This window comes from Ostrea edulis, chromosome 1 (assembly GCF_947568905.1).
Source record: "Ostrea edulis chromosome 1, xbOstEdul1.1, whole genome shotgun sequence".
NCBI lineage: Eukaryota > Metazoa > Mollusca > Bivalvia > Ostreida > Ostreidae > Ostrea > Ostrea edulis.
In genome coordinates this window covers 101,447,869-101,475,327 of record NC_079164.1, presented here as the reverse complement: position 1 = coordinate 101,475,327, position 27,459 = coordinate 101,447,869, and the positions used below count along the sequence as shown (strand labels likewise).

At 33.9% G+C, this 27,459-nt stretch overlaps 2 protein-coding genes across 2 annotated transcripts; both read right to left on the bottom strand.

Annotated features, from left to right (window-relative positions):
* Window positions 1–26,604, bottom strand: LOC125669623 (acidic skeletal organic matrix protein-like). The gene is made up of 3 exons (XM_048904297.2): window positions 25,510–26,604; window positions 9,766–9,897; window positions 1–1,336 (listed from the first exon to the last, which is right to left on the bottom strand). Exons 1-3 carry the CDS (start codon window positions 26,173–26,175, stop codon window positions 1,238–1,240), a joined length of 897 nt encoding a protein of 298 aa, XP_048760254.2. The 5' UTR covers window positions 26,176–26,604; the 3' UTR covers window positions 1–1,237.
* Window positions 2,322–9,888, bottom strand: LOC125683574 (uncharacterized). Its single transcript, XM_056141250.1, has 6 exons — window positions 9,762–9,888; window positions 7,172–8,327; window positions 6,684–6,895; window positions 6,312–6,419; window positions 5,606–5,734; window positions 2,322–5,301 (listed from the first exon to the last, which is right to left on the bottom strand). The coding sequence occupies exons 2-6, from the start codon at window positions 7,320–7,322 to the stop codon at window positions 4,984–4,986; spliced, it is 918 nt and encodes a 305-aa protein (XP_055997225.1). The 5' UTR covers window positions 7,323–8,327; window positions 9,762–9,888; the 3' UTR covers window positions 2,322–4,983.
* Window positions 26,605–27,459: the final 855 nt, after the last annotated feature.

Genomic DNA, 27,459 nt, shown 5'->3' with positions numbered 1-27,459 from the left:
TATTGGCTCAAAATGTATTTTATTTATGTTTTAATGAAGTGGTAGACACCCTACATATCTATTGCATTTCAATTTCGGCTCTTTGTTTGCCAGAAAGCATATTACATATATATGTTAACCATTTTTTTTTTAAATGCATGCAAACTTTACACAAAGTTCTCATTTTCATTCATTCAATATGCATAACGTGTTACATAACCACACACTGTGTTTACATTTATACCATGGTCCAAGTTCAGTATTAAAGTATACGTGTAGCTTTTTACACACTTAAAATTCTTCCATACCAGACAGTATACAATCACATGTACTCGACATTATGAATATATATACAACTATGTAATTATCAAGTTAAATAAAACTTTCTGCTAAAAATTGCAAGTGATGTAGCTGCTTAAAAAACAAGAGACCCATAGGCCATATCAATCACCTGCATCACCTTGGCTAATATTTTAATGATTTTCTCTCCGTATATACTCCGATGTAAAACTTTGATCCCCTGCTGTGGCCCCACCCTATACTAATCTGCACTATGACACGAAACCTTCATGTAAATGAAAAATTTTCTGGTATAGTGGTTCTTGAGAAGAAGATTTTTTTTAAAGATTTTCCCTATAGATTTGTATGCAAAACTTTGATCCCCTATTATGGCCCCAAACCTACCTCCAAAACCATGCTTTTAACAAACCTGAATCTGCACTATGTCAGAAAACGTTTATGAAAATTCGTGCTTTTCTGGGCCAGTGGTTCTGAAAAGAGGACTCTTAAAGATTTTCCCTATATATACGCATGTAAAACTTTGATCCCCTATTGTGGCCCTAACCTACCCGGGGTCCTGGTTTTAACAAACTTGAATCAGCATTATGTCAGGAAGTTTTCATATGTATTTCAGCTCTTCTGGCCCAGTGGTCCTTGAGAAGATTTTTAAATGGATCCATCCTACTTTTGCATTTTTGTGATTATCTCCCCTTTGAAGCAGGCATGGCCCTTTAATTGAATAAACTGGAAAGCCCTTCACCCAAGGATGTTTTTTGCCGAGTTTGGATGAAATTAGCCGAATGGTTCTGGAGAAGAAGTTGTAAATGTGAAAAGTTTACAGACATATGGACAACAGACAACGCGAGATCAGAAAAGCTCTAGTGAGCTAAAAAACCAAGATGGCAGCTAACATTGAATGAGGGTATCTTATGTCATCAGATAGAGAGAGTTTATACTCTAGAACTCCCACATTACAGATCTAAACAGCCGTGAAAACACCCATGATGACCACAAGAAGTAGAGAAAATCCAAACTGAATGGCGGCAGCTCCACTACTCGAATCGGCAATCCCAGTATACTGTAGACTGGGAAATAATCACGATGGTTTTAATTTCACTATGTTCACGATTTATCTTTTTTTTCGCGAAATTAAACCCATAGTGAATAATGAAGTAAAAATATTTGAATGCAGCTATAATTAAAAACAAAGAGAGATAACTTTTACTTTTGGGGACGGGATACTATGATCAGCTTGGGAAAAGTATTGAATAGTTACATCATTTAACATATGAATGCATACACACAATATGAAAATTTAGTACACTCTAAAAATGGTGTTTAGATCCTAAACACAAAGTTAAACACATTTCTTGTGTACAGTTTTGAACGCGTTCTATATCTAAACATGTTCAACACTTTCTGTGTTCAGGTTTTAAACATGTTTAACACTTTTTACATTTAGGTTTTGAACATGTTCAACCCAATGTGTTTAGGTTTAGAACATGTTTAAATCTCTCTGTGTTTAGGTTTGGAACATGTCTAACTAATTGTGTTTAGGTTTTGAACATGTTTATTTCTTTTTGTTTAGGTGTAGAACATGTTTAACCCTTATTATGTTTAGGTTTTGAACATGTTTACCCTTATTGTGTTTAGGTTTTGAACACGTTTACCTCTTTTGTGTTTAGGTTTTGAACATGTTTAGTTCTCCTTGTATTTAGGTTTTGACTTTGTCTCAATTACAAAATGATTTGCTAACCTTCTATTTAAAACTCAATCCACAGCATTAAAGAGTCTTAAATAGTAGCTTTCTCTTCTATTATAGGAGAATAACATTGCAAAATCTAGCAAGAATATCCCTTTTATTAGACATATTTCCTTAAGATTTCCTCAATAGATAAGCCAGAGGGAAATTCAACCATAAGACCAACAGAATATTTTTTTCATCATTTATATGCAACTCATTCTATTGAACAAAAATACCAATGTTAAACTTATCTCTTCAATTTTCATGGGAATATATATTAAAAGAAAAAAACATGTGTGAGTCTAGTTACAACAAGTAATTTCATTCTATAAAAAACTTTATTAAGAGGCATCAAATAAACAGAACAATAGCGCAAATACAAAATGCATGTACTACCCGTATATTTTTCAATGATGCATGTTTAAATTCATATATGAAAGAATATTTATGACATACTTCTGTTTTGCCCCTATATATACAAACAACTTTATATTTGATCAAAATAATGATGTTCTTTACACATAAGAAATGCATCTAAATTATGACTTTACTTGACACACAATTTAAAAAATTCATTTTAGACTCATTAAAATCAAAATGAAATTTCAAACTTAAGCACTGTACATTAATGTTGGTTTACTACAAACTAGAATAAAACTGGTCTACTGCAATAAAAAAAAACCAGTGAATCATTTAAGTTATTTGAAGAATATCAAATCTCTTTTTAACAATAATAACAGATTTTTCTATGTATCGACTAGTTGTTCAATAAAACTTAATTCCTTTGATCATTCATTATTCATAAAAAAAGGTATCAAATTTAACCACAAAGGGTGTAAATAATGTCATAATGCAATGTACTGTACACCCGCCAAAAAGGCACTACCAAACAATAAACATTATATATGTTTATATAAATCTTAATTATCTTAATTTTGATTTAGTTTCTTCAGAATTTTTCAATGGTCAAAATATCATGAAAAACATCAACAGACATTAACAGATTATAGATATGAACTATATACAGGCATGCAGTGTTCAAGGTCCAAAATGTAAAAAAAAAACTGCAACTAGTCATATGTTTTTGCTAAAACATTAATTTTGCAATACAAATGTATTTTGAGTTTCAGATATTTCCCCAAAACAACCAGACACTGCCACAAAAACTATTCTGTTATCACACATGCTTACTTATGAAAAAGTAAAGTATGATTTCAAATTCAAAAGGAAACAAGAGGCCCATGGGCCACATCGCTCACCTGAGTCACCTTGGTCCATATCAGAAGATTTTCCATATCTATTTGCATGTAAAACCGTAGTCCCTATTATGGCCCCAAACCTACCCCTGGAGGCCATGGTTTTTGCAAACTTGAATCTACACTATGTCAGAAAGCTTTCATGTAAATGTGAACTTCTTTGGCCCAATGGTTCTTGAAAAGAAGATTTTTCCTATATATTTGTATGTAAAACTTTGATCCCCTATTGTGGCCCCATCCGACCCCTGGGGGCCATGATTTTAACAATTTAGAATCTGCACTACCTAATAAAGCTTATCTATAAATTTCATCTTTTCTGGCCCAGTGGTTCTTGAGAAGAAGATTTTTTAATGACCCTACCCTATTTTTACCTTTTTCTTGATTATCTCCCCTTGGAAGGTGGACTGGCCCTTTATTTCAACAATTTAGAATTCCCTTTACCTAAGGATGTTTTGTGCCAACTTTGGTTGAAATTGGCCCAGTGGTTGTTGAGAAGAAGTTGAAAATGTGAAAAGTTTACAGACGGACGGACGCCGGAATACGGGTGATCAGAAAAGCCCACTTGAGCTTTCAGCTCCGGTGAGCTAAAAACCTATAAAAAATTGGATGTTAAATTTGTATGCTATTTTCACTGGTCCAAATGCATTTTAATTTTTTGTTTGATACAATTATCAAAATAAATGCCACATCAAATAGCATTACAATGAAATTTCCAAATCTTTTTCAAAAAGTTTCTCTACAAAAGCAGATAAGAAATGCACAAAGAATTTCATTATTCAAACAGTGTACATACATGTGTGTTTGCAAGACACATTTGCAAACAGTTATGAAAAAAGATAAAATAAAATTCTCACTACATAAAACTAAAAAATATGAATATCTCAAACATGATACAACATACAGAATATGTAAATTCAACATCATACAAAAAAACCATTACAAAGGTCACATGGCTGTCTGACATGCATGATTTGTATACAAAAAATATGGACAACAAACATAAAGGGGTATAGTGTAACATAAACATTTCTATCTTTTTCAACTGAAATTTTCAGAGAGATAATTGAACAATGATTCACATAATTTCACAAGCATTTTTATGAATTTTTTGTTTAAAATTATTGTCAAAATAAGAAATATCCATACATTTACTAAAACTGAGTACCGGTAAACCATAAGCCCCTAGTTTTCTCTTAAATTCTTAATGCTATATAAAAAAAAAATAATACACTAACCTCTGTTATCCTAATGATACTACTCTAATCATTACAACAAACTTACAAATCATATGAGATTCAAATGTGGCAGATAAACAAAATTGACATATAAAACAGCTAGGAAAAAGTGGCAAAAATTGAACAATGTCTTGTAATTTAAATCAAAATATAAAGGTAAGGCCACTCCAAATTAATTTCTTGTTTGTTGAATCAAAGAATTCAACCATATGTTGGATTATTAGTTTAACAATGAGAGTAATTTCCATAAAAAAGTAATAATAGTAATATAAAATACATATTTGAAACTTATGAAATGAAAATGAATCAATATTATTCATCTGAATGCCAAATTCATTTCGAAAACACAACTGCTTCCAAAAAACCAGGAGACACCAGACCTGACGCGGGAGAAAAAAAATTCTTGGCAAATTCAAACAAGCGGGAAATCTGATTACCTAGGAATTGATCTAGAGTGGCCAATACAGATCTTCATTACTGTGTAAATTAATTAAACATTTGCTGAATCTCTTTTGTCTACATATTCTTTTTCAAACTTGCTAAATCTAGAGCACCTGAAAAAAGGGGCACTATCCCGAAATAGGGCAACTTGCAGGAAGCCCAATAGTTGGTAACACTTTGGATAGTTCATATCAAAAACATAGTAAATCATTAACAGAAACTGTAATAATTCTTTAATGTCTTTCCCGACTCTAAACTCAAGTTTGTCACCAACAACATAGCAACTGTTGACTGTGCCATCCTCATTCTGCAGGATCACTGCCCTTGGAGGACTTGAGGCTTTTGTGGTCAGCACTGGGTTTTTGACCTAAAATACAAAAAATCAAAATGAAGAAATGTCTGAAACATAGATTTGACTATGTGAAAAGGAAATTGATACAAACCAGGTTACCAATAATTCTTTGAACATTTTATTTTCACTTTTTAAAGGTAATATGAACATTTCATCTCACAGTAATATTTCGTCAAAGAATTAATATGATAAAGATAAGTTTTCTCTGGTATTATTAAATGCTATTCATAGTGTTAAACAGGAACCAAATACAAATTAATCATTTAAAAAAAACTTGTTACCAAGCATGTCATGCTTAAGTGATAATGGAAATACTTACATTAACCAAAGAGATCAAATCAGCTTCCTTTTTTGTTTTGTACTGAATTTGTACCTCCACTGCCTTCAGAACTGTCAAGATTGCCATATCCCCATCCTTATTTACATCATCGTCCTCAATGTCACTTTCCTAAAATGAATTAAAGTTCAATTAAAATTTGTTTACTTTTGGATATAACACTTCAATAACTAGGTAACTCAAGATGTCCTAGCCCTTTCTGTCACATTCTGATGAAGTCAAATATTAAAAAAAAGTAGACCTAGATGTTACATCTTTAATACAATACGTTACATATCCATATTCAAGAAACTGAATCAGACCTGTTTTATAACTTTATTTCTCTAATTCTGATGTAATTTCCACATCTCCCGCCCGATGTGAGAAACATTGTTCTCTCTGTTCTCGGATACAGATTTTTTGAAATTCCATTGTAACATCACCAACGTAAAGGATTTTGCATTGTGACATAGAACATACAAGTGACGACATTGGGAGAATTTGATTTTGCTTGATCAAATAAATCATGATTAAAGCCCTTTTAACTAGAATTAGAGAAACAGTGTCTTACATCATGACTCGTCGATTATTGGATTTTTCCAATCTTGATTATCCACTCTTAACAATGTAAGAAGCTATATATTTTAAACCTATGAAGTTCATTTATTTCTAATCTGATAACTTAATTCATATGGTTACTTTTAATTACCTGATCTGTGTTGAGGATTTCATCAAGAATCCTAAGCATATCTGTCCACCTGTCAGTAAGCACTTCCTTCTTAAGTTCTGGTTTTAAGATCTCAAATTCTTTATGTATCTACATAAAACAGAAGAATCAAGATATTAAGAAAGTTGCGAAAAACAAAAACATTAGGTCTTTAACCTCCTGGTTGTTATGAATCATTTGCTTCTTAATGAATTTTTGAATCAATATTCATATTTCTCTGTTATATTTCAAGGAATTTATTGAAGTGTGGAAGACAAATATCCTATTATTATCAACCTTATAAAATCTTAATAAAATACAGTGAAGTATAATAAAATATTTTTAATGTTGTATAAACTATATTGTACTACTTACAAATTCTGGATATGACAGTACTGGGTATTTCTGCACGATACACTGTAGATCACCGTCCCGCACAGAAGGCAGAAATTGCCTCCTTTTGTTGAATGTACGCCTTTGAACCTTTAAAATCAAGGCCTTATTCTGTTCCTTTTTTGGTTTCTCTAGTTCTTGCTTCATAGCTTCAACTGCCTCATTTTCTGTCATATCCCCTTGAGCAATGTCTTCTGAAAAATGTAAAAATATACAGATTAATTCATACTTTTCACTACACAGAGATATTTGCTATAACTTTATTTTCCAAATGTAATCTGATTTTTTTATCGGTTGTTATCAGTTAGAAGATGTCTCCATGATCTTACATATAACTGCAATATAACAAAAATTCAATTATTTTTTAAAAATAATACTCCAGTCATGGTCCTTTTTTTTTTTTATACCTATCCACACACATACATCTACATTTGTAACTATTCATATTCTTTCTTTTAATTAAATCATACCTGTGATATCTGTTTTAAATATCTTTGGAGCTTTTTTCTTTTTTGGAGGTTCATGTCCTGTGTTTGTTGTGCTTCTTTTATTCCACTTCCATCTTATGTGACGGATTTTTTGGAGACATCTAAATTTTATAATTCCCTCTGTTTTTCTCATGGATGGAGTGCTGTCTCTCTGACACTAACCCCAAATAATCTTTTCATTTTCATAATAGATTGATATAATTAATCAGCCATAAATTCTATTTTACAAAATTAATTTTTATTTCTGCAAATTGACTTGCCGACAAAATCCACACAAAAAGGTTCATAATGACTGCATCAGATTTAAATTTTACTTTACAGCGGGATGTGCTAATACAAACCTCCAACTGCTGTTGCAATGGCAAATTGATTTGCATTTTGCAGAACTTCTACAAGCTGCTGGGTTGTTGTAGAATCATTAACTGTACTACAAACTTTGTCTATGGGATCCATGATCAATGCGGCCATGCGGGTTTGCGCGGTTCTTCTCAAAATTACATTGCAAGTCCGATAACTCTATTTCTATATTCTAATTCCCGAAACAACACGGTTGACATTTCCGCGATACATGTTAAAGACAAAACCATTAAAAATCACTTATGCACATATAAGAAGTAAACTATACATGGTTAAATATCATCCCGCAAGTACAATTTCAACAATTTTTTTGTCTTTGATATGCTAGTTTTCGCATAACAGGCACTGTCACATGTTGAATTAAAAAAAAAAGGGGGGGGCATCAATTGCAACTGATGTTCTCTTTCACAAGATTTAAATGAATTTTGTTCCAATGCAAAGTAAGAGTGATGCATTGGTTTAAATTAACACTAAAGGCACGTCTAATACCAGAGACAATGAATTACACTATTTTTTTTAATTTCATATGTATGTGTCCAGACCTGTTCAAGTTGAATTGGAATTCCAGATCAAAATTTTCTGGATACTCCTAAACTCTGCTCATTTCCAACAGGAAAGGGTTGAAGCCCATAGACGGCTCTTCTAATGGTTCCATCAATTTTGGATATCGACCTCGACAGTGTATACTTGCAATACGGCGTATGATGTATACTATGGTCACTATCGGGGCCTGGTACACTATAGCAGTTTGAAGTATGGCAATTCTGACATGCAAGTTTTTCTGCAATTCGAATTTCATTTACAGAAGACAGGAATATTCTACATGAAGACTGTAAAACTAATGTCAACAATGTTACTGAGCTTATCATGTTCAAAACCTAAACGCATAGACGTTTAGGATTGTGTTTAGACGTTTAGGATTGTGTTTAGCAAGTGTTTAGCATGTTATTTTGTGTTTAGATACTGTATTTTTGCATAGCTAAACATGTTCTCAGTCTGAACATGTTTAGGGTAGAACATGTTTATTACACTTCGCGTTTAGGATATAAGCACAATCCTAAACACGTTTAAAAAGTGTTCCAAACCTAAACATTGTTTTTAGAGTGTATACATGTACTTGTATACTCTTAACTGCTTTTACACTGCAGGTCGCATTGAATAATATACGGGCCTTATCAAAAGCCCTTGTTATGACTTCCTTGTCTTGACCCAGTATATCAATGGCTCTCACAAGTCATTTAGCGTGGGTCGGTTTTATTTCGACAACCGTAAGTCGATTTCAACATCCTCAATGTCGACACCTTTTTCTAGAGAAGTTTTTATTTCATTTGCATAACAAGTCTGGAATTCGGATTTAAACGCGTTTTAAATCGTCCGTTAATCTGAATATCAAGAGGCTGCAGGTTGTTCGTATACGCAGTGGGGACGAACACCACTTGAATTCCCTTTTCCTCCAGCATAGTAAGTAAGGCTTTGTCTTCGTGAGCTATATAAACATCAAAAGATTTGCCTTAAAAGCAAATCCAACTCGTCTCGCACGCGCTCAACATGGGGGACGGTGATCTTCTCAATATATCTACAGTGTATGTATTATTTCTACATTGCTCCAATGGTGTTCACTGTGAAATATGTCCCAGTCTTTAGGAAAGTTGTATGAGGGGTGACATTTATCGGTGAGACCCTGATACAAAAGTTGGGTAGGGAGCAATATACCAGACATCGTTGCCGCTATTACCACAGTTATTTGACGCTTGTCGCCGACACCTTTAATTGGCGCCTACTTAGCACCTAAGGATAATTGAGAAGATAATTGATCTTAATTCATTTATTAAATTGTTCAAAATAGATGATTTAAATGTGTTTTCATGGCATTGTATTTTGTACATGTTGATACATAGAATTTGGGGGTTTTATCGCAAGCTTTCCGTTTTTCACCCAGTTTAAAATAGACATGTTAACTCTCCAAAGGCTACCTTGAAAATGAAATCATTAAATGACCACACAAAACGTAAGTTTCTTGTGAATATTACTCAGCAGTTGATACTACTAGTCGCAGACTGCGGGTCATCTCAGTGACAAAGTAGACATATCACCGAGACTGAGCGCGCGAAATTTAAAAAGTATATAATCCTATAGCGTGAAAATAAAACCATCGCGATTGGTACCCTTGTAACAAATCGTGAAATTTTAACAACGTGGAATTAAACCAACTTACAGTATATGATGGGGTCGTATAGCACGGAATTATTGAATTTGGGGAACCGGAAGACGAAGAGCTGTTTGCTGCCCTGTGTCCTGAAAGTGGGATAATTTCCAGGCATATCCTCATAACTTCCACCATCCATTGAAATCTAAAAAAACGAAAATTAAAATATTGAAACTGCTGTTCCATGTTGTAAGTACTTTTAAAGCTAATCACAGAAATGCGAGTTTTCTTCGTTGCAATCGAATATGCAATACTGAGCGTAAAACTCGGATGAGCTGAATTTACTGTACTAGAGTTAACTTCATACTCGCAGTTTTATCTGATACAAGTTTAAAATGGGTATTTAATTCCATTCATTAGAGTTAAAACTTAACAAATTATCAAATAAAATACATAGGTCATCACACTTTTTAAGATGCGAGACGTACATAAACAGAAACATTTATATATCACCATCAGAAAATTGCAAATTTTCCTTAAACAGCGTTATTAAAATTCCATACAAACTGGTTATGACAATATAGTAGCATTCATAACAATTTCATGAAACTGTATCTTCACAGTAAATAATAAGTAATAAAGGAAATATATCGCATAATAGACTTAATAAAGAAATCAATAGAAAGAGTTATTGCCCTTGGATTCAATATTTTGAAACATACATGTATCACTGATTATTCATCTACAACTTTCGACTTTTGAAATATTTTGTTTTTGACAAGATTGTTTTACAATAACTATAGAAAAAGACTCCAACAAAATTTATATTCCTATCATGCATAAATCTAAATTTAAATCGTTGATTTTGCAAAATCTGATGACATCACAGGGGGATGGAATTACTTTAACCGAATTATTATTTCTGTGGAAAGTCCTATTGTTATTTTTATAGTTCATTGTATAGTAATTCTCAAGAAACAATCACAAATCGCCCAAAGTGATTGAACTAAATTGACCCCAAAAGGATTGGACCTTAGGTAAGAATTTTTGTTAGCAGTCTATACATGTACTCCTCGTTAACCGTAAATGCGATGAGCATCAAACATTAACTGAACTATGGAGGTCATTTAGTAGAATATTGATAGGAAAACAAAAGGAATCAATGACCCTTTACGAGAGTTATTGCCCCTTATGTTTTACGATTTCTACATAAAACACGTAAAACTTGAGAACGATTGGTCGTACGGGCACGGGACCAACTGCAATGACATCTGTGACCTTTGACCTTGAAAACTGGGTTAAGATCAAGTCATCCAAACAAGAGGCCCATGAACCACATCGCTCACCTGAGTCACCTTAACCCATATTTAAAGATATCCCCTATATATTCGCATGTCAAACTTATTGTGGCCCCAACTTGTCGCCAGGGGCCATGCTTTTAAAAGCCTTGAATCTGCACTATGTCAGGAAGCTTTCATGTAGATTTGCTCTTTCCTAGCCCAGTGGGTTTTTTATAAGATTTTAACAGATTTCCCCTATTGTGGACCCATCCTACCACCTGGGGGTAATGGTCATGAGTTTAAAAGCCTTGAATCTGCACTATGTCAGGAAACTTTCATGTAAATTTGTACTTTCCTAGTCCAGTGGTTCTTGAGAATTATATTCTGGAAAAAAAAGTTTTAAGGTTCACACAATGAATTCTACACTGAAGTAGAATTTGAAATTTAAAAAGAACAATTGGGGTCACAATGCTTGTTACTGAGCTACAGTATTCTAAACACAACCCTTTTGTCTCAAGATGCATCAACTTAGATTTTATTTTTCTGTTGGTATCAACTCAACATCAGCAACACAAATCAATCATTACATAAAATAGACACAGAATCATGTCTACACTAACAATACATATAAAACAAGAGGCCCACAGGTCTTATCGGTCACCTGAATACTAGTGAAAAAGTATCACTACTTCCATGGGCTATGAAAACTAGAAAATATTTCCTGTTCTGAATATCTAAGCTAAATTCTAATGTTCATCAACAGTATAAAATAAGAACTTCTGAAGTGTTCTTAAAACTTCACTGCCCTCAAAAGTGCATACACTGATGAAAGACTTTAAATAATAGGTGTATTAAATTAAAATATCACAATATATGACTAATTTGAACTCATCCTAAAGTCATAATCCTTGGTTGTGAAATTCACCATTTTCTGTAAATCCTTTTTCTGCTATTTCTAAGTATGCATTTAGATTTTATACAGTATCACCAAACTTACACATACTAAGTTTGGCCTCGCCCTGGGGTCAAAACCCTATACTCTGGGGAAAATCAAATTTACAATTTTGGTAAAACACTACCTGTTCTATCCATTTAGTTTTAAGGTTGATCGATCCTCATGTGATGTCATGGGTGTTTGCAAAAATCTTAATTAATTAAACTTTGAGCATGATAGAAATATATCTTTCTGAGGAATTTCATTCACTGGATATAATAAAAAAAATCTGGTAAACGATAAATACTGAAAAAGTTTATATTTCCCATTGATAATCAATTATGATTTTAAAAATGTCATCAAGGGCAATAACTCCTATGCTGGAATTTTCTTTACTGGATGTCTATTATACATTGGTTTCCCTAATATCCACAATCAATCTATATATATTTATGAATAAGCAGTTTTTAAAACTGTTGATATTTAGATTTTGTCATTTCAACAAGTTTTTATCAATTTATATTATTCTGTTTAATGAAAATGTGTGATTTTATTATGTTGATGTGTACTTCTGTTTTTGTATGTCTGACATCTTTAAAAAGGTGGCAACATATACATTTTCTTTGGTTATTAATTAAATTCAACTAAATTGAGTGGAAATTAATACAGTTTTTCCACTTTTAACCATTACTATTGATAATTCACAATGGCATGAGGATGGAGCTACCTTAATTTAATATCAAAAACACTAAAGAAAATGTTATATAAGTGTTTTACACATAAACACTATATAACAAGTTTGGCCCCACCCTGGGGTAAGAAGCCCTACCAAGGGGATCATGAAATTTACAATTGTGGTAGAGGCCTTCCTGCTCTACATCACTATGCATTTAGTTTTTCTTACATGTGTGTGGTTCTTGAGAAGATTTTTGAATATTGGTCATTTTTGGACAGTTTTTGCCCCACCCCTAAGGCCCCAGGGGTGCTGGAGTCCTGAAATTTACAATTTATGTTCCCCTTGTTCCAAATATGTTTCATACCAAATTTGAAAAGAATTGGAATGATAGTTATCAAGAAGAAGTTAAAAATGCCTATTGTTCACACATTTAATAACTGACCATTTTGGCCCCACCCTGATACCAAAGCCACTACCCCTGGAATAATCAAATTTACAATTTTGGTAAAGGACTACCTGTTCTTTCTATTTATCTATTTCCTATCAATTTAGTATCAATAGCATTAAAAGAAAATGTAATTTAAGTATTTTACACATAAACACTATATAACAAATTTGGCCCCGCCCTGGGGTCAGAACCCCTATCAAGGGGATCATGAAATTTACAGTTTTTGGTAGAAGCCTTCCTGTTCTACATCACTATGCATTTAGTTTCTCTTACATGTGTGCGGTTCTTGAGAAGATGATTTTTGAAAATTGGTCATTTTTGGACAGTTTTTGCCCCGCCCCTAGGGCCCCAGGGGTGCTGGAGTCCTGGAATTTACAATTTATGTCCCGGACCATTGTCCCAATGATGCTTCATACCAAATTTGAAAAGAATTGGACTGGTAGTTATTAAGAAGAAGATGAAAAACAATTGCAATAGGTCACCTGAGTTTACTCAAGTGACCTAAAAAAGTTTAATGTTAGTAATGGAAATGATTACCTTTTCCCACTTGATATAAGAAAAAAAATTGGGGGTTTATTGAGATCAAATTTTTAAATTATTGGTGAAAATACTGAATTTTTATACAAATTTACTTCAAACTTTGTTAAAAATTGGTGTTCTGTTTGGAAAAATATAGAATATCATAATCAACCAAATTAATGAATCATAACATTTGAACTAGTTCAAAGTCTCATCTACTTGTATCATGAATTATAAAATTGAAATACAGGTATAGGAGTATATAAATAATATTGGATGAAACAGCAACTGAAAATCATGCAGATTTAGAACTTTTTGATTATAATAGTTTTCACACGCACCTGAAGTGTGGAGAGCTTGTATAGATTTTATGTACATAGTACTACATACCCCCACCTATTTAGAATGAAATTATTTTATACAGAACCAACGATAGGCCCATGGGCCACATCGCTCACCTGAGTCACCTTGGTCAAAGATTTTTCATATATATATATATATATATATATATATATATATATATATATATATATATTCGCATATAAAACTTTGATCCCCTATTGTGACCCCAACCTATTCCCCGGAGCCATGATTTTTACAATTTAATTGAATCTACACTATGTCAGGAAGCTTTCATGTAAATTTAAACTTTTCTGGCCAGTGATTTTTCAGAAGATTTTTAGTAATTTTCCCTATATACTAGTATCTGTAAAATTTTGATCCCCATCTGTGGCCCCCAGGAACCATGATTTTTACAAACTTCAATCTGCACTATGTCAGGAAGCTTTTGTGCAAATGTTATTACTTCTTAAGCCCAATGGTTCTTAAGGAGAAAACTTATAAAGATTTTTTTTTCTATTAGTTATGTAAAACTTTGATCCCCTATTGTTGCCCCATCCTAACCCTAGAGGTCATGATTTTAACAAACTTGAATCTACACTATGTCAGGAAGCTTTCATGTAAATCTCAGCTTTTCTGGCTCAGTGGTTGTTGAGAAGAAGATTTTTAAAGATTTTCCCTATACTAATTTGCATGTAAAACTTTGATCTCCTATTCTCGCCTCATCTTACTCCTGGGGGACATGGTTTTTACAATCTGAATTTGCACTTTGTCAGGAAGCTTTCATGTAAAGAAGTAGACATTTTCTATAGTTATCTGGCCCAGAAAATAGATTATTTCAGTAGGAGTCCCAAAATCTGGCATTCAAATAAGGAATATATAAGCAAACTCAAACTACATTTAATTTGATCCAAAACTGCTTTGTGTTGTATGACAGGAGCGTGAAGTTGGCATAAAATTGCCAAAAAATGCAAAAATCAATGAAAATTTTCAAAAATTCAGGGGGTTTTCCTTTCAGAAAACATACAGCCCATAAGTCGAGCAAATTTATATTCAAACCATTTTTCATCTTCTCTTAATACACAATATATATTAATTTCATTTTGCTCGAAGGATGGGCACACCTTTTCCTAAGCAATAATCTAGATGAAATTTAACAGTTATCAAGCTCTTTTTGAAAAAAGGCGGGAAGAACTCTTATTCATGACGTAATAATGCTACAAAATAAGAAATAACTTTGATTTAAGTTGAGATAGTATATTTGGCATGTATTTACCTTATTCAAAACACAGATCAAGCTTGATTCAAGACACATTTAAATCGGAGAATTTTTGGGGGCCTTTTTATGTACACAATCGTACCTTGTTCTTAACACTTTCCTGGCCCAGTAGTTTTTAAGAATATTTTCAAAAATTTTCCCTACATATTTGTATGCAAACTTTTTCTATTACTTATGTAAAACTCTGATCCCCTTGTGGACCCATCCTACCCCGGGGGTAATGATTTTCATAAACTTAAATCTGCAATATGTCAGAAAGCTTCCATGTAAATATCAGCTTTTTTGGCTCAGTGGTTCTTGAGAAGAAGATTTAGATTTTTCCTGTACATTGGTATGTAAAACTTTGATCCCCTATTGTTGCCTCATCCTACCCCCCGGGGCCATGATTTTAACAACTTGAATCTGCACTATGTCAGGAAGCTTTCATGTAAATTTGCACTTTCCTGGCCCAATAGTTTTTGAGAAGATTTTTAAAGATTTTCCCTATATATTTGTATGTAAATTTATCTTTGATTCCCTATTGTGGCCCCATCCTACCCCTGGGGGCCATGATTTGAACAAAGTTGAATCTGCACGATATTAGGAAGCTTTCATTTAATTTTCAGCTCTTCTGGCCCAGATTCTAAAAGATTTTTCCTATATATTTGTATGTAAATCCCCCCCCCCCCCCCCCCCCCCCCAGACCATGATTTGAACAAAGTGGAATCTGCACTATATTAGGAAGTTTTCATGAAAATATCAGCTCTTTTGGCCCAGTGGTTCTTGAGAAGATTCTTAAATGACCCCACCCTATTTTTGCATTTTTGCGATTTATATCAGTGATTAAATATTACTTCTTACAATCACTGATTTTTACTAATATGTAACAGAGATTAAAATCACATTTTGAATGATCTTAAAAAAAAGAGGCCCATGGGCCAAATCGCTGAACCTGAGTGACCTTGGTCCTGCTATTGTTCACCTGTGTTGTGGTTTTTAAACAATTATTTTTTATTATCAATCTTAATTTCTTACGAAAAATGTTGACCCCATATTGTGGCCTCAATGGTAAACCTAGCCCCAAAGGATCATTTTAAACATAAGTGAAAATGAATTTACATAACACAGTATATTTAACAAACATGATCTTTCTGTTCAGGATTATGAAGACCAAGGTCATAAGGTCATTGATCATGATATGCTATGAAGACCTTGCAATACAAAATTATAGAGAATATGAAAGCTCCATCTTCAATAGTTCGTGAGATATTAGATAGGTTAGATTTTTATCAAACAAGGTTCGACACTAACTTTTTAAGGCATTAATCCTGTCGGACTACTGTCTGGTTACCTTTACTAGTCCACGGGTCATTTGTCCGTCATAAATAGGGAAATAAATGTGTAATTTAAAAACAAAATTAATTTATAATTAATTTAATACAATGTACTTATAATATAACCAGTCTTGATTTTTTGTCAAAGATTTGGGCCTTTGTGGTGGAGTGGTTAGAGCATCGCGCTCAATATCACACGGCTTCTCACCTCTGTAGACACGGGTTCGAATCCCGTTCGCGCCAGTAACTTTAGTGAGAAAGTTTCTCAGTTTTCTTTCGGAAGGTCGGTGGTCTCGTTCTGGTACATTGTATCTGGGTTCTCTCTTCTACCAATAAAAACTGGGCGCCACCAGATAACTGAAAAATTGTTGAGTGTGGCGGAAAACATCAATCAATCAGTCCAAGATTCCTAGAAATCTCTTGATCAGCGAGTTCGATCAAACTCCTGATCACGTACCTTTCGCTTTTTAATGCTCTCAGTATCTACTTTGAAAAAGTCCGACAGCTTCTTCTGTTACTCCATAGTCTCGTTCAACCAGACACTCCGCCGTCTCCGCAAATCTTCGTCAGAGATTTACGGAGAAAGCAGAGCGTCTCGTTGCACGAGACTAGTTACTCTATTGCGACGTGTCAAACTAATCATGATCACTGAAACGTTTTACTTATATAAAATCAATTACTCCAAATAAGCGTTGACTTGACTAGGAATTACGTGACTACCTGCCATGCTAGATAGCTAAAAAAACATTGGGGTTTTCCAGTAAATTGTCGACAATCGTACATCAATAATTTAAACAAGTTTTTAAGCAGAAATTTTTATTAGTCCGATCGGACTGACTAGGCAAAGATCTTATTAGTCCGAATTAAAATTTATTAGTCTGAGACTAACGGACTATAATGTTAGTGTCCAACACTGATTTTCAAAGTAGGTCAAACTTCTAGGTCAAGGTCACACTTCACAAAAATGTCTTAACTTAGATTGATCCCCATGTGATGTCATAGGTTTAAATGCAAAAATCTTTATAAAATCAAACATCATGCATGACAGAAATTATATAGGTTTCTGAGGAATTTTATTCACTGGATAAAATAAACAAGAGGCCCATGGGACATATCGCTCTCTGACACGCGAGTCACCTTGGCCCATATCTAAAGGTTTTCCCTAAAAATTAGCATGTAAAACTTTTATCCCCATTGTGGCCCCAACATACCCCCAGTGGGGGAGGAGTATATGTTAGAAAGCTTACATGTATATGTGTAAATGTAAACTTTTCTGACCCAGCGGTTCTTGAGAAAAAGATTTTTAAAAGATTTTCACTAAATATTTGCATGTAAAACTTTGATCCCACCCTACCTTAGTACCTACCCCTGGGGGCCATGTGTTTACATACTTGAATCTGCACTAGTATAGTATATACCAGGAAGCTTTTATCTAAATTTTAATGTAAACTTCTCTGGCCCAATGGTTCTTGACTTGAGAAGAAGATTTTTAGAGATTTACACTATATATTTGTATGAAAAACTTTCATCCCCTATTGTGGCCGCCACCCAGCCCCTAGGGGCCATAATTTTTACAAATTTGAATATGTACTATAGTGTCAGGGAGTTTTTATGAACATTATATGTACATATAAACTTTTCTGGTCCAGTGGGCACTGTGGTTTTTGAGAAGAAGATTTTTAAAGATTTCCCCTACATAATTCAATCATGATAATTGTATGAAAGGTGAATGTAATGTGTGTAAAACTGTGATCCCCTATAGTGGCCCCACTCTACTCCCTGGGTATTTTAAGTTTTTAACAAACTGCATTATATTATATCAGGAACCTTTAATATATTATTTAGAATCTGGAGGATTATTAAGTCACTTTCAGGCAGGATTTAGGAAAGGATATCGTACAACAGATAACATTTTCATCCTAAAAACTTTAATGAACAAATACTTGTTTAAAAGAAAGAAGGAATTATTTTTATGCTTCGTTGATTTTTCAAAAGCTTTTGATACTGTATGGAGACCAGCTCTTTTGTATAAAATTTTAAAAAAGGGAATTGGTGGAAAAATTTTCAATATTATAAAACATATGTACTCTACTACAAAATGTGCTGTAAGACAGGGAAATTTATGTAGTAACTTTTTTAATACTACATTAGGAGTTAAACAGGGGGACAATTTAAGTCCTACTTTATTTAATATTTTTGTTGATGACTTTGAAAATTACTTTGATAAAGTAGTAACTTATCCTGTATCTTTAGGTGATATAACTTTTAATCACTTATTTTTTGCTGATGATCTTGTTTTATTATCAGAGTCAGCTGTTCAAGGCCTCCAAAATTGTATAGACACTCTTTCAAAATATTGTATAGAATGGAAGTTGCATGTAAACTTAGAAAAAACAAAGGTTATGGTTTGTTCTATCAGGAAAACAAAGATCAATTATGGATTTTATTATAACAATTCTACTATAGATGTAACTGATAAGTACAAATATCTTGGTATAATTTTACAATCAAATGACTATTTAAAACATGCCTGTGAGGATCTTGCTGCTAGAGCCAGAAAAGCTTACTTTGCCTTGAAGCGTAAACTACCTTTTGGCTCTGATCTCTCACCAAACTTGTGGTTAAAACTATATGAATCAATTATTGTCCCAATTTTAACATACTCCTCAGAAATTTGGATCTCTGACTTAAATGCAAACCCCAATAATTTTGATAAAACTCCTTTTGAAAAAATTCAGAATTTTATCTTGAAAAACATCTTAGGTGTACATAATAAAGCATCAAACTTGGCAACAAAAATGGAATTAGGTGTTCTCCCTATTCATGCCAAGATATACCAGCTTGCTATTAAATACTATTCTAGATTGGAAAATTTAGCAAAATCTAATGATAATCACAATGTTTTACTAAGGAATGCTTACTTGGAAGATGTACACTTGGCTAGTGAAAATAAAAAATGCTGGCAAACTTGTATAAAATCAATACAAAAGATGTTAAATGTTAACGTTGACACTGAATGTAAAATGTTTATTCCTAAACTTAAAAAATTCTTTGAAAATAAATTCTTTTCTGAACTTCAACATATTAACAACACTCAAAGTGGTAAGCTCTCATTTTATAGTACATTATTCAACCATGATGTTATGAAACTAGAAATCCAACCATATTTATGTCTTCCACTTCCTAAGAATTTAGTTTCTTATCTTACCAAATTAAGAATAAGTGCACATAAGTTGTATGTAGAAACAGGTCGATATTGTAATCCTGTCATTCCTAGAGAAAATAGATTTTGTTTTCATTGTCAAACTATTGTTGAAGATGAAAAACATTTTTTACTTGATTGTCCTGTGTATGAACATATTAGAAAAATGCATTCAAAACTACTAGATATTAATACCTTATTTTGTTTACTAAATCCACATAACCTTGTATCTACAAAACAAACCTGTCTATACATCAGAGACTGTTTTAATGTTAGAAATAAGTTTTCAACAGTTTGATATTTTGTAATGTATCAATATATATGTGTATCTATGTATGGCTAACAACACATTCTTATATAATGTGCTTTAGTGCCAATAAAGAATTGAATTGAATTGAATTGAAACTAGTTCTAATTGTAACGGGGACCGTTACAGATGTTCCCCAAACCTCCCCCAATTAAAAACTGATGTCCTTGTGAATCTATAGCAAAAAATCATTTTATTTTAGCCTTTAATTACATGTAGTACGTTCAATATGGTCATTTCAGTACCAAGAAATGAAAGAAAGCGTTGCACGTGCATACACACGCACGCGTGTACGATTCCGAATTTTTGTTTATGTCGTTCAACAGGCATTTGTATCATATACCCACAGTATGAATTTCATAACCTTTCCACCACATATAAGGAAGTTATAGCGATTTCAAAATCGTCCAATCAGAATTCAGCACACGTGCATGCAGGTGCTGAGCAGTAATTCTAACCACAGCAATTTGTAAGGAGTACCAAGACACATCTAAATCCCTAATATCAATAGAATTTGATGAAAAACAAAAACGTTATCGTTCTTTAAATATTGAACATTTGAGAAACGTTGCACGCGCATGCGCGTGTGCGTTGGCATTTTTTGTTACACCAAAATATAGATACACATATTGTCTACGTATGCTGTGAATATCATCTCATTCGCTTCATAAATAAGATAGTTACAGACGTTTTAGTACTATCCAATCAAAATGAAGCGCACGTGCATGCGCGTGCAAATTGGTAATTTTGACCATGCAAATCAGTTAAGGGTCTCAATATCTACTTATGATATGAATATCAAGCCATTTCAATGAAGAACAAAAAAGTTAGACTGATTCCAAAGTTAGAGTACAAATTTTGTAATGCACGTGCACGCACATGCGTGCGCGTGCAGACAAAATAAATATCATTTTTGATATCTACAAATGATATACTACCATCATATTTAGGTTTCATATCGATCCCTTTCATATTCTGATTTTCCATTTTTTGTACCAAAATTGTAGTGCACGTGCGCGCGCGTGCATACAAAATGACTATCACTATGCACATCTACAAACGCTATACTATCATCCTGGAAAGTTTCATATCGATCCCTTTTGTAGTTTCTGAGAACACTACCGGACAAAAAAGTACCGGAGAAAAAGAATAATAATAATAACTAGACACGATCTCGTTGCGAGCAACGAGTAGGTCTTCCGTCCGATTTGTTGATGCACTCGGAGTTAAAAAAAAAAAAAAAAAAGACAAATGAGTCCCAATTTAGTTTCCGACTTTAAGACACTTTGGATATAATCAATATTTCATATCATAAGCTTCTGAAGCAAAGTTGCGGTGAAATTCGTTTGAAATTCGACTCTCCAGGCGAGCCATAAGGCCCGCGGGCCTATTTCTTGATGTCATTTGTTAGCCCTCTATAGACTCAACAACTTTAGTTCTATATGTCTTTACAAAATATTTACCTGTAAAAAGTTATTGAGATCGACCGATATGGACAAAAAATCGACTCTACAGGCGAGCCATTAGGACCATAGGCCTATTTCTTGATATCAATCGATAGATCTCGATAAACTGAACAACTTTTGTTCAATATGTCCTTACAAAATATTTACCAGTTACAAGTTTTTGAAATCGACTGATATCGACAAAAATCGACTCTACAGGCGAGCCATGAGGCCCACAGACCCATTTTTTGATATTGATCGATAGGTTATGACACATTGAACAACTTTTGTTCAATAATGCTTTTCAAAAAATATGTCGTTTTAAAGATATGAGGTGTCAAATATTTACGATTTTGGCCCTTAAAATCTCTAATTACGTAACATATGACCTACTTTTTGATTTGATAAGATCAAGCTCGTTGAGATGAACATTTCCGCTTCTACAACTTATTAGAAAATATTAATAGTTTCTGAGATATTCTCAAAAACATTTGGACCCTTCTGAACCCCTAATTGAAAGGGCCAGCCCATTTTGCTTGATATCGTAAGAAAGGCCTTGTCATTTTAAACATTTTTTGCTCAACAAGTATTTAGAAATTCTTTACCGTTCTCGAGTTATCTCTCAAGAAATATTTAGGGGCCAAACTGTAGCTCCCTAACGGGGCCACATAGGGAAAAAACGAAATGTACATATTGTTTAGATTATCATTCTGAACAACTTTTGTTCAATAATGCTTTTCAAAATATTTGTCGTTTTCAAGATATGAGGCGTCAATTATTTATGATTTTGGCCCTTAAAATCCCTTATTACGTAACATATGACCTACTTTTTGATTTGATAAGAACAAGCTCCTTTAGATGAACATTTCCGCTTCAATGACTTATTACAAAATATTAATAGTTTCTGAGATATTCTCATAAACCTTTGGACCCTTCTGGGCCCCTAATTTAAAGGGTCAGCCCCTTTTGCTTGATATCGTAAGAAAGGTCATGACATTTCAAACATTTGTTGTTCAACAAGTATTTAGAAATTCTTTACCGTTCTCGAGTTATTTCTAGAAGTAATTTTTAGGGGCCAAACTGTAGCTCCCTAACGGGGCCACATAGGGTAAAAACGAAATATGCATATTGTTCAGATCATCATTCTGAACAACTTTTGTTCTTTATTGCTTTTCAAAATATTTGTCGTTTTCGAGATACAAGGGGTAAAAAATTTATGGTTTTGGCCCTTAAAATCCCTTATTACGTAACATATGACCTAAATTTTAATATGAATAGATTTGGATAGTTGAGATGAACATTTTTTGTTCTTTGACTTATACCAAAATATTAACGATTTTTGAGATATTTGATCTAGACTTTGAGCCCTTCTAGATCCCTAATTTAAGGGGCTAGCCCCTAAATTTTGATATTTTCGAAAAGATCTTGTAAATGTGCACAACTTTTGTTCTACATGTCTTAACAAAATATTTGCAAGAAAAAAGATATTGGAGATCAAAGGTCAAAAATCGCCGAAATCGGCGAAAAAATTTGGCATCCATTTTTTCAGGTCCAGGCGAGCGTTTAGGCAAATCGCCTCCGGTAAAATCGAATCCCCCACAAATCTTCTAAAATGTTTACTCTATCTTGTGTAGAAATTTCAAGACTCTAGCTTCAAAACTAACGGAGGAGATGTGTGGACAACAAGGCCCTTCAAAAAGTCACTAAAAGAGAGATAACTCCTGACCGGAAGTGACGTCAAGCACGAAATTTTGCAAGCAAAGTTTCGTCACCAAAAGACATCTTTCCTGAAAATTTCGTGAAAATCGATCGAGAAATGGCTGAGAAAAACGCGTGTACTACCAAGGAAAATAATAATAATAATAACTAGACAAGATCTCGTTGCGAGCAACGAGTAGGTCTTCCGTCCGATTTGTTGATGCACTCGAAGTTAAAAAAAAGAAAAAGACAAATGAGTCCCAATTTAGTTTCCGACTTTAAGACACTTTAGATATAATCAATTTTTCATATCATAAGCTTCTGAAGCAAAGTTGCGGTGAAATTCGTTTGAAATTCGACTCTCCAGGCGAGCCATAGGCCCGCGGGCCTATTTCTTGATGTCATTTGTTAGCCCTCTATAGACTCAACAACTTTAGTTCTATATGTTTTTACAAAATATTTACCTGTAAAAAGTTATTGAGATCGACCGATATCGACAAAAAATCGACTCTACAGGCGAGCCATTAGGACTATAGGCCTATTTCTTGATATCAATCGATAGATCTCGATAAACTGAACAACTTTTGTTCAACATGTCCTTACAAAATATTTACCAGTTACAAGTTTTTGAAATCGACTGATATCGACAAAAATCGACTCTACAGGCGAGCCATGAGGCCCACAGACCCATTTTTGATATTGATCGATAGGTTATGACACATTGAACAACTTTTGTTCAATAATGCTTTTCAAAATATTTGTCGTTTTCAAGATATGAGGCGTCAAATATTTACGATTTTGGCCCTTAAAATCTCTAATTACGTAACATATGACCTACTTTTTGATTTGATAAGATTAAGCTCGTTGAGATGAACATTTCCGCTTCTACAACTTATTATAAAATATTAATAGTTTCTGAGATATTCTCAAAAACATTTGGACCCTTCTGGGCCCCTAATTTAAAGGGTCAGCCCCTTTTGCTTGATATCGTAAGAAAGGTCATGACATTTCAAACATTTTTTGTTCAACAAGTATTTAGAAATTCTTTACCGTTCTCGAGTTATTTCTAGAAGTAATTTGTAGGGGCCAAACTGTAGCTCCTTAACGGGGCCACATAGGGTAAAAACGAAATATGCATATTGTTCAGATCATCATTCTGAACAACTTTTGTTCTTTATTGCTTTTCAAAATATTTGTCGTTTTCGAGATACAAGGGGTAAAAAATTTTATGGTTTTGGCCCTTAAAATCCCTTATTACGTAACATATGACCTAAATTTTTATATGAATAGATTTGGATTGTTGAGATAAACATTTTTTGTTCTTTGAGTTATACCAAAATATTAACGATTTTTGAGATATTTGATCTAGACTTTGAGCCCTTCTAGATCCCTAATTTAAGGGGCTAGCCCCTAAATCATGATATTTTCGAAAAGATCTCGTAAATGTGCACAACTTTTGTTCTACATGTCTTAACAAAATATTTGCAAGAAAAAAGATATTGGAGATCAAAGGTTCAAAATCGCCGAAATCGGCGAACAATTTTGGCATCCATTTTTTCAGGTCCAGGCGAGCGTTTAGGCAAATCGCCTCCGGTAAAATCGAATCCCCCACAAATCTTCTAAAATGTTTACTCTATCTTGTGTAGAAATTTCAAGACTCTAGCTTCAAAACTAACGGAGGAGATGCGTGGACAACAAGGCCCTTCAAAAAGTCACTAAAAGAGAGATAACTCCTGACCGGAAGTGACGTCAAGCACGAAATTTTGCAAGCAAAGTCTCGTCACCAAAAGACATCTTTCCTGAAAATTTCGTGAAAATCGATCGAGAAATGGCTGAGAAAAACGCGTGTACTACCAAGGAAAATAATAATAATAATAATGAAGAAGAAGAACGCGAACAATAATAGTAAGGTCTTCCGCAGGAGACGGAAGACCTTAATAATGAAGAAGAAGAACGCGAACAATAATAGTAAGGTCTTCCGCAGGAGACGGAAGACCTTAATAAGAAACAGAGTAAAAACAATATGTTCCCAAACTTTGTTTGGGGAACATAAATATAGCACACTTATTGTACAGCACATTTCCAATCAGTATTGTGATGAGAATTCAATACCTATGTCAATGTAGAAACCCTTTACGTGTATATGGTACACATGTGTAATTGTATCATGTAGTTATAATGTTTAATTGTTAATTTGTATATGCCCCCTGAGGGCCCTCGTTTGGTGATTAAATATAAAATATATCTATATATTTTAAATACGGATGTTACAAAATTGAAAAAGGTTTCCGTATATATTGTGCTGGTGTCTGAGTTAGTCGTTGACAGTAATTTACAACTTGTAAAAGTCCTGTTTGGAAAAGTCTGCCACACCTACCTTTTTAGACAATGCTACGGACGCATCGCCCCCTAGATCGAACTCCTCTCCTTCCGAGCGTTTATTATTTCCAGCTTTTTTGCTTGGCGTTCCCTTCCCTTTGATAGAGATGGTCAAGTCTATATACTCCCCAATTTCATCCTGGTTCCCTTTCCTACAGTTTCCAGAAGCGTCACAAAACCCCCAGCCTTCGATGTTAATGTTAAATTTGACGGTGCCCTTCTCCACTACTGTAGATTCTCCATCAATGGTGATGTTTCCCGCCTCGGTAATGATAAAGGTCTGCACGGTCAGATTTGCGTTGACAGAACTGATGGAGGCCTTGAAGCTGACTGTTTTCGCTGTCAAATTTTTATAAGTAGTATCTTCAAGGCTAGAAAACGTGAAGTCTAATTGAGCAAAATTGTTAAAACTGTGTTTGCTTCTTCCCGAGGCTCCGACAGCAACTCCGGCCGAGTTCACCTCTTGTATGGCGTCAAACTTAATTTTCACTGCGTTATTGTCCTGGTCCGGGTTCTGAACTCGTCCGATGACCATTCCTCCAGATTGACCCTGGATTTTAAGATATACTTTCTCTGCGGAGATCGTCGTGTCGTTTGTCTGGCCCTGGGTGAAGTTGAAGGCGCTCACCGACAGAAAAACTAATAAAATAGCCTTTCCAAGCATAATTTCTAGAAAAATAACACACACTCGAGTGCTGTATAACCGAGGAAACTGATTTGGAGGAAGTTAGTCAATAACTTATATTACAGCATGTGATGAATTCCGAATAATAACGTCTAAAACCGGTGAACCTGCTTTCCTTACATCAACAACGGAGAATAAACTGGTGCGCGTTTACAATTTTATTATTGTCACGCTATTTGGGGTGCCTTACGGGTGACGCCGCATTTCCCAGTTTAGTCGTGAATACTGTTGCGTGGTAAAGGTAATAAAAAGATATGGGAATATTGCGGCTAGGAAATCAACGTGACAATATACATACGAGGGCCAGTTCGTGTATTTTTCTTGTTTCTTTTATCCTTTTCTTCTTTTTCCTGTGGGGCCAGTGTTCATGGAGTACAATATGACAAGGCGTGTCTCGATAGTGTGATTATTAAATTATTCGTACTGTCCAGGAACTAGATCAAGATCCCCCTTATATTTTTAAATTCTTTCATGTATGAGACGATATATATAGCACATAGCATATATATAGCACATTGAAATGTTAACAATCATGTATGCTGTATGCCAGAGAGGGCCCTAATTTGGAAATAAATCATATTCTGTTCTATAGCAATACTTTTAAAGAAACTAGTCGGTACTCTAGAACGGTTTTGTGATATATTTTTTTCAAGTTAAAAACTATAAGTACTTGTGTAGATTTTCTATACTTATTTCTGGATTTTATCTATCTATCTATCTATCTATCATAAACACCTCCCCCCCCCCCCCCCCCCCCCCCCCCCATATATTTTCAAATTAAGGTAAATCATGGTCTCTTATTTAGAAATATGTAAATGATAAAAGAAACAATACTTTCTTCACTCTCAAAGAAATGGATGCCAAAATCTTTTGATTTATTGAATTATTTTTATTGGGAGAACTTACATTACCCCCCCCCCCCCCCCCCCACACACACACACACACACACCCAAATCCTCAGATTTTGCGTCATTTTATTAATTTCACCTTCTTTAATGTTACTGAAAATAGTAAAATTGAGTACATAGGAGACATATTTAAAGCCCTATAAAATCTGTAAAATCCAGGAGATTGACCTTTTTGAACTTGAGTGACCTTCGTCCACTGACTCATATCCTATCTTAAAGCAGTGTATATAGGTCTAAATACAATAATATTGACTAAACTTGTCTCGTGATGTTTGTGTAAGAAGGAGGGGGATATACTTCATTCAAATCTCCACCCATAGATTCGTCACATGAACCCAACCCACGCAGAGAGAGA